Raw genomic sequence first — 8977 nt, forward strand, 5'->3', positions numbered from 1 at the left:
TAGGGATAAGGCACGACTAAGGATCATTACTCACCGAGTATTTTCTCCAGCAGAAACAATTCCCGGCACTGCTCCTACTGCCTGTTTGGAAGTAAATAACAACTGCCAATATCCACCTCTCAGCGCTGCTAAAAGGCGGATGCCATCCAATTGTAATCAGCAGAGGCAGTGACAGATATTTTTCCATTGGTGGAAATATGCCGGCGAAGCAAACGCTACATGTTTGATTGGCTTAAGAGGACCACCCTGAATTACATAGAATGGTCAGAGAGATGGATGCACAGCAGTATTCCAATAAATACCTTTGGAAACTTTGATTGAAATATTCAGCATCAGGGTGTGGATAATATTTATTACAGAGTGGTGGGAAGATGGAGAGATGGTGCATAAACTGGAGGAGGAGAGATGTATAAGGACTGGTGAAGAGAAAAATTGAAAACCTATTACAGGGACTTTTAGATACAAATAGGCTATCAGTTCAGTTTTTAGGTATAACTAATGCCATTGCTAACAGGACTTCTCTAACTTACCATAAGATAGCTACAGAGATTGCAACTGAGAAACCTTTGTCTTAGATGGGTAGAGCCAATGCAACCAAAATGAACCTAATGCCTAAGTTGCTCTATATTTTCCATTCCCATGCTCTACTAGTACCCATGGGGTTTTTTCTCACTAGATAGGATGATTAGAAACTTTATCTGGCAGGAAAAATGCCCTATACCAGTGATGTCCAACTTCTGCGGTGCCGAGGGCCGGAATTTCTTGCGCATACATGGTGGAGGGCCGCTAATGGAAGCCAGTTTTGACCACTCCCCCCTTTTAAACCACACCCACTTCAAATCACACCCATTTTATCACAATGGTGGTAGTGCAGCAAAAACCCAAATGCTTGGTCCTCACTGCAGGGATATCAACCATCATTCATATGTGAAAGAATTATATTATGTCATATTAAGACATACCCTAAAATCCATATGACTCCTCCTCCCCTGTGGATAGCACAGCAACCCCCAGCATATAATTACACACCTTAGGGACCATTTAATGGCTATTTCCAACTGCTAACAAACTCCCAGAACAAACCCCTGCCAGGGTCACCTCCCACAGGCACCTACTTGTGTGTGCCATACTCTGCCTGCCCTATGATGTCTGTGTCTGCCATATGCTGCCTGTGTGTGCCATACTCTGCCTGCCCTATGATGCCTGTGTGTGCCATACTCTGACTGCCCTATGATGCCTGTGTCTGCCCTATGCTGCCTATGTGCCATACTCTGCCTACCCTGTGCTGCCTACACACAGACAGCATAGGCCAGGCAGTACATACAATGTCTGAGGTGTGAACAAACAATGGGGGTGATTACAGCCTGAGCCTGAGGTGTGAACACTGCAGGGGGTGAACAATGCAGGGATTAAAAGGTGTGAACAGTACAGGGGATTACATGTTTAAACAATACAGGGGGATTACAGCCTGAATCTGAGGTGGGAACCATGCAGGAGGGGCAGTTAATCTCAGTACTCAAACCATTTAAAGTTTACACAAGGGTAAACCATCAAAGCAGCCAGACAGGTGGGGGCCACACAGAGGGGGGTCGCGGGCCGCCAGTTGCACAGCACTGCCCTATACTATGATCTTGATGAGGAACAAAGAGATAGGTGGTTTGGCTCTAGAATGCTTGATTGGGATGTCCATGCCAGTACCACAGCCTGCTGACTAGGAATAGAATACTAATCCATTTATCATGGGTGGACCTAGTACAGCCTGGAGGTCTGGGAAACATTAGGACTTAATATAATCACCCTTCCCACTAATACTGCTCTTCTGCAAGGGTTGAGAACTATTCCCATTATAGAACTGTAGTTACTACAATTTTTAGAAAAGACACATAAATATACATATATCCAAATAAGACCATTTTCAAACATGGATCACAGTAAGTTTTTGCAAGTCCAGTATTATCATCATAGTCTGGGGGGCATAACACTTTTGAGCGCCCTCCATCTACATTTAAACATGTATGCTCCCTTGAGTACCCTCCTTCCCAAGTATTGTCCCAAATCTACAAAAGGCTAAGTCAGAAAACAGACATCTCACAACTATGGTAAGAACTGGAGCAGAGAATTTAGTTTGACTTGGGATCCCCCAAACAGGCCTCCCCAGTTGATAGCAGGCTAAAATTGTCCAAGTATCGATTGGGCACATTTGATTTTCCTGTTGAATTGGGGACTGCATTGGCTCATCTGTGTGATCCTCGGTCTGACAACTCCTATACCCGTCATTTAATTAGCCCAATATCGCCCAGCTTGATCAGGAGAAGATCTGCTTGTTTGGCCACCTTAATGCTGAACAGTTTACTAAGTTCTTGGCTAAACAGTGCTCCTCAGTAATGTTCCATTACATTCAATACTTACCAATCCCCTGTGGCAGGTTAACTGATTCTTTTGAAATTCTTTTTTTTAGACACAGCTGTTCTCTTCTCCTTCTTATATCATTCCCTCATTCCCCCCCTTTTTCTTTTTTCTTCTTTTCCTATTGTTTCTTATACCTCCCTCCATAATCCTTTTCCTACCCCCAGCGCTCTCTGCCATTTGCCAATCCCCTCTTGGTAATTAATGTTTACTTTGGCTTAAACATTCACCATAATGTTCGTTACTATTTCCTTATATCTATCACCTTGTTTGAATTCTCTAAAAAATGTGGGGTATATAAACTGGTACTAAGAGATGAATGTAATAGATTAATGGTGATATATGATTAACTCTAGGAAAAATTTCTGGTGATGCAGCAAGTAAGGCTGTGTGCTTTGGCCGGCTTAGGAAAAGCCGGGTGAATGGGTCCCTGGAGTGGATGAAGGAGAGTAGAATCGGCCTTCTAGTCCCTACTCCATTTAGTGTTTGCAGCTGCCCCGCTGTAAGTAGGTACCTGATTATGGTCTAGGTGAGCAGCAAATAAAAGGGCTGTGGGATTACACATCATTGCTCTCCAGAGACCCCCTGGTGTTGGAGGGGTGTGTGGCGCTGCCAGTAGGTGAGCCTGGCCGGAGGCTGGTGAGATGGTATCCCTGTAGGGGAGAGACAGCAGGGCTTAGTGAGATGCCTGAGTGTTCCCGAGTGTGAGAGTCACTGTGGGTGTGTGACCATAACTGGGGATGGTGAGAGTCCCAAAAGGTTCCAGAGTATGAAAGTTACCCTGGATGGTGAGAGTCCCAAAAGGTTTCAGAGTATGAAAGTTACCCCGGATGGTGACAGTCCCAAAAGGTTCCAGAGCATGAAAGTTACCCCAGATGGTGAGAGTCCCAAAAGGTTCCAGAGCATGAAAGTTACCCCGGATGGTGAGAGTCCCAAAAAGTTCCAGAGTATGAAAGTTACCCCAGATGGTGAGAGTCCCAAAAGGTTCCAGAGCATGAAAGTTACCCCGGATGGTGAGAGTCCCAAAAAGTTCCAGAGTATGAAAGTTACCCTGGATGGTGAGAGTTCCAGAGAGGGGACAACTCTTGAGTAAGTCTTGTTGAAATGCTATAGAACTGCGTTCCTGTGACATTTATGTTGGAAAGAGTTTGCCCCAAATAAAGCTCCAGATCCTCTGCTTACCTGCCTACCATTGCTAAATAGCTAATTTCCCCTGAAAAATATGTGTACAGGCAGATGGCATGTCACTACATAAATATATATACATATACACCAGCAAGGTACACACTGCCTTACATTTAGTTGGCACAAAAGGTGATTAATGTTTGAGGGAGATCTCACTGATACCCCTTACTGTTCTCTAGATACATTTATTATTCAGCTGAAAAAGTGAAATGTCTCTTTTCTTTCCTGTGCAGCAGGCATTAGAGCAGGCTGTCGTGGGATGGAGAGTCCAAATATTATATTATTTTTTGTCCTAGACACCAACAATTAATGTTACTGATGTGCAGGCAATTGATGTGAAGGCGTTGTACCACGTAAGCCAGGCAGATAGTTACAGGGAAACATTTCGGAAATTAAGCAAAACAAAAGAGATGTAAAGCAGCACTTTTATTGGATAAGATGATTATTATAGCAAGCTTTCAGAACATTCCTGTTCCTTATATAACAAGTATACAATAGGAAGTAATAAACAGAAATGGAAGTACTTTTGCATTCATTGAGATGGAAGTAGAAACATATAAATGGGGAGGAGCCAATACATGTGCAAAACAGACATACTATCAATTGACTGTTAGCAGAGTGAGTACAGGGGCAGTTCCCCTAAGAATTAACATTTTGCATGCTGGTTACTAGCACTTGATTCCCCAGGCACCAGTTTGGAACAGAAGGGAAGATGATAATGGAGGGCCTAAAGAGAATGAGCCTAAATGGGCCTAAAGAGAATTGCTGGGCTACCAACACCCAGATGGGATTTCCAGTTGAGGCCAGGCAGAGAGCAAACAGTTTTAAGGAGGTTGGCCATGGTGGCCATGCCCTGACTTGGTGGTTGGGGTATAACAGAAAAATATCAATCTAAATATTTTCAGAGCAGTAGGATATAGGAATACAAAATAGCCCTAGAAAGCTTAATGAGAATGGTAGGTTCTAAAGTAATGAGTTGGGTACATCCAAGGGCAAAGCAACTTAATGATCTACTCATGAGGCTGCAGGAAGCTGTTCTGAAGGCACAGGGGTTGTATAAAGCTAGAGGGTCCAGGTTCTGACTGGTCTAGATATAAAGCCATGGGGTAATTTAATAACAGGTGCAAAGCTTGTTCTAGGTTTAATAGCCAATCAGTAGGAAGCTTTCACTATTCTACCATCTAACTGGTTACTATGGGTTAGCAGAACTGGATCCAGCTATGAGCCTTGACAGTGTTAAAAGAGAACCTGACCCTCACTAGCCATAGCTATTCGTGTTTGCAGCCACTATGGAATATATCAATATTTCGTTTTATGTTAAGCAACTTTGTAAGCTTGTTTTGAAATTCAGGCATTTGAATTAGTTCAATGGGTTTTTTTAAGTTGCCGTTGGCACCTATTCCCCCCCCTGACTTTATTGGCCGCTCATTTGCACCAGTGCAGCAGTAAGCGCTCCACACGTGGCTGGGAATATTCACTCGCTTTTGCCCAATCCATTTAGATTTACTTGGTACAACGCCAGTCACCACATACATAGAGGAGCACGTCTTAGCAATTTTAATCATCTCATTCTCATATCTGTTCCATATATTATTGTTCAGTTCTTTAGTCATTGGGGCCACATTGGTCAGGGTGAATGTGGCCTTCCGGCTGTCCTGTGTCACATGATGCCCATTGGGATTGATGTGCCCTCGTGTATAACCGCTTCCTTTGTAATCTGCATTAACAGCTTGGCTCATTCTCAGCAGATCGGATGCCTTCTTCCCTCTAATGTTCTTTTTCCTGTTATATTCAGTGATAGAATGCTCTGTTTGTCTCTCAGGCAGCATGTTACCTGCCAAGTGTCTGTAAACCAGCTGGAACAGAAAGGGTGAATGTAAAATTACCTGGGTTCAGTCTGAAATATGTCTATTCTTTTATTGCTTCCCCAAGGCACACACAACATCTTTTCACCAAGGCCTTTCAGCTTTCCAGTCAACCCTTGGGCTTTACCTGCTTTCACAATTCCAGCTGTTCTGATGTTGCCTCCATGGAAAAAGCTGGGGCCAGAACAACTGGAATATGATGTTTGGTGCCACTCTGCACCCAGGGATTGAAATTGCACTTTGCTCAGTGCACTGGCGGTCATAAATGCCACCCAATGGCTCATCCTATCTCTGCTGATGAATGATGCGCAACTGCCCTATTGACACTGGGAAATGTAAATAACCCCTAACCCCAACCAGTGACTCAGGGGCAACATGTTGCTCCCCAACCCCTTGGATGTTGCTCTTAGTGCCCCCAAACCAGGTGGTTATTTTTGAATTCCTGACTTGGGAAACTTTTCAGCCTCTCCATTTAACATCATTATATACTCGGTGTGTAACTAAATTAATATTATCAGTAGGAGACACTCACCTGGGGCTCTACATTGAATGTGGACGGTCTGTTCTTTTGTTTCCTTGTTAGATTCGGCAGTGACCTCTTATCCAGTTTATAAGCAGAATACAGGGGGATGCGCCTCCATTGATCATACAGAGTAGCAAAGTAAGTCTGGTTTTTATACATCTGACAGATATACGCTTTAGAGGTTGGGCGTTTATTCCTTGTGTTTGAAAAACCATCATCAATATGAAGAGGTTCAGCAATATTCTGAAATCCTGTGGGGGGCTCATTTTTATAGAAAAAATTCTTGCACTCATTAAAGTTATCAGATAGGTGAGTTTCAGCCATATGGGGGAAGGCTAGGAACAGCCAGCACAGGCTCAGTGCTATATCCATGGCCTCTAAAGGGGAAATTAAACCTGCAGTGGAACGGATATAGCTGCTAAGGTAAGTAGAATGCAGAGAAATACTTTATACACTGAGATTTCCGGAGACAGAACTGCAACAATCTGCAAAATAGGAAGGAAAAAGAAGAGATATGAGACGACAGCACCAAAGCATTTAGACTACTGAGACTGAATTCAGATATTACGGAATTTAAAGTAAATTATAAGTACAAATGTTTATGACCCTGTAACTGGCTTTGTCATGTAGATAAAATGTACTACAGGTATGGGATCCCTTATCTGGAAACCCATTATCCAGAAAGCTTCGAATTACAGAAAGCCTGTCTCCCATAGACTCCATTATAATCAAATAATTGAGAATTTTAAAATGGATTTCCTTTTTCTCTGTAATAATAAAACAGTACCTGTACTTGATCCCAACTAAGATATAATTACCCCTTATTGGGGCAGAACAGTCCTATTGGGTTTATTTAATGGTTAAATGATTCCCTTTTCTCTGTAATAATAAAACAGTACCTGTACTTGATCCCAACTAAGATATAATTACCCCTTATTGGGGGCAGAACAGCCCTATTGGGTTTATTTCATGGTTAAATGATTCCCTTTTCTCTGTAATAATAAAACAGTACTTGTACTTGATCCCAACTAAGATATAATTACCCCTTATTGGGGGCAGAACAGCCCTATTGGGTTTATTTAATGGTTAAATGATTCCCTTTTCTCTGTAATAATAAAACAGTACCTGTACTTGATCCCAACTAAGATATAATTACCCCTTATTGGGGGCAGAACAGTCCTATTGGGCTTATTTAATGGTTAAATGATTCCCTTTTCTCTGTAATAATAAAACAGTACCTGTACTTGATCCCAACTAAGATATAATTACCCCTTATTGGGGGCAGAACAGCCCTATTGGGTTTATTTAATGGTTAAATGATTCCCTTTTCTCTGTAATAATAAAACAGAACCTTGTAATTGGTCCCAACTAAGATATAATTAATCCTCATTGGATACAAAATGATCCTATTGGGTTTAAATAATGTTTTATTGATTTTTTAGTAGATCCAAATTACGGAAAGACCCCTTATCCGGAATACCCTTGGTCCCGAGCATTCTGGATAACGGGTCCTATACCTGTATCAGTATAAATAAAGGTGGCCACACAGGGACAGATTCAAGCTGCCGATTGGAATCCTTTAGACTGATTGGGCAGCTTATCTGGCCATGTAAGGGAACCCCCAACAGGACTACCCGACTGATATCTGGCCTAAAATCGCCAAGTGTTGATCAGTCAGGTTTGATTCTTCTGTCAGATCGGGTCATTGATGCACATCGCTCCAACGTTTCTATCCCCATAGTTAGCCCAATATTACCCACCTTAGCTAGACCTATGGGGCTAAGGATCTGCCCTTTTGGCAAACTCTAAGCATGTATATCACATGACTGTGACATAAGAGAGTCGGCTTCATGTTTTCATTTCTGTGACTTTTTCATACTCATCACTTGTTTAAATGTTTCAGGCTGCTAGTGTCTCTTTATCCTATACGTGGGTAACTACAACTGGGACAATGTAGCACCCACATTCTTAAATAAGTGCCAGGGATTATAACACAACAGAGGGTAATGGGACAATGCACGTTACACAGAAATTAAATTGGCCTATTTATTTAATATCCCTAAAATACACCTCACATAACCATCCCTTTGTCAGGCATCATTTTGTTCAAAAACCCGCATGTTTATCAAGTAGCTTATACATCTTTGGCATATGTTTTCAGCTTTTTTTTAGATTCTATTAGCGCAGTATTAGTTCTTTTACTTTTAGTCACTAGGTGGCAGTAAAATATTTGAAACAAAAAAATGTAAGCTTATAAACCGGGGCTGTCCAACTTGTGCCCAATTTGTGTGGGTGAGCATTTGGGGAACAGTGATCACAACATGGTCTCCTTTGAGATAATGCTGCAGAGACAGCGCTATAAGGGAGTAACTAAAACACTCAATTTTAGACGTGCAGACTTTGCCAGTATAAGGGCATCTCTGCAATGTGTCAACTGGGAAAGGCTTTTCATGGGGTTAGACACAGAAGGAAAATGGAACATCTTTAAAACATTGCTTTGTAGGTATACGCAACAGTATATCCCCCTAGTAAGCAAGGAGAGGCATCGCAAAGCAAAACCTTTATGGCTGAATAAAAGTGTTAGTGTCGAGGTTGGTAAGAAAAAACGTGCTTTTAGGGCATTCAAGTTAGCTGGGACAGCAGGGACTTTCATCAGGTACAAGGAAGCAAATAAAGCATGCAAAAAAACTATCAGGCAAGCTAAAATAGAGATGGAAAGGGATATTGCTGCTAGGAGTAAAAAGAATCCAAAATTATTTTTTAATTATGTGAATAGTAAAAAAATGAAGCAAGAAGGGGTGGGAACTTTATTATCACGGGGGGGTACGTTGGTTGATGAAAACGGGGAAAAAGCTGAAATTTTGAACTCTTATTTTTCATCTGTCTATACATCTGAGGAGCCAGATAATGAAGGCTTCCCTTGTAATATGCCCAGTTCTAGTAATTTAGCTACTGACGCATGGGTCACTCGGGAGGAAATTCAAAAGAGACTTGAACA

General features: G+C 42.0%; 1 protein-coding gene across 1 annotated transcript; it reads right to left on the minus strand.

Annotated features, from left to right (window-relative positions):
• Window positions 1–4799: 4799 nt before the first annotated feature.
• Window positions 4800–5441, minus strand: LOC116409497 (nuclease EXOG, mitochondrial-like). Its single transcript, XM_031898155.1, has one exon. It carries the CDS (start codon window positions 5418–5420, stop codon window positions 4860–4862), a length of 561 nt encoding a protein of 186 aa, XP_031754015.1. The 5' UTR covers window positions 5421–5441; the 3' UTR covers window positions 4800–4859.
• Window positions 5442–8977: the final 3536 nt, after the last annotated feature.

The sequence above is a fragment of the Xenopus tropicalis genome, chromosome 3 (assembly GCF_000004195.4).
Source record: "Xenopus tropicalis strain Nigerian chromosome 3, UCB_Xtro_10.0, whole genome shotgun sequence".
Taxonomy (NCBI): Eukaryota; Metazoa; Chordata; class Amphibia; order Anura; family Pipidae; genus Xenopus; species Xenopus tropicalis.

Coding starts and splice junctions, on each gene's coding strand:
- LOC116409497 (XM_031898155.1), bottom strand. CDS start 5,420: ATGCTGCCTGAGAGACAAACAGAGCATTCTATCACTGAATATAACAGG.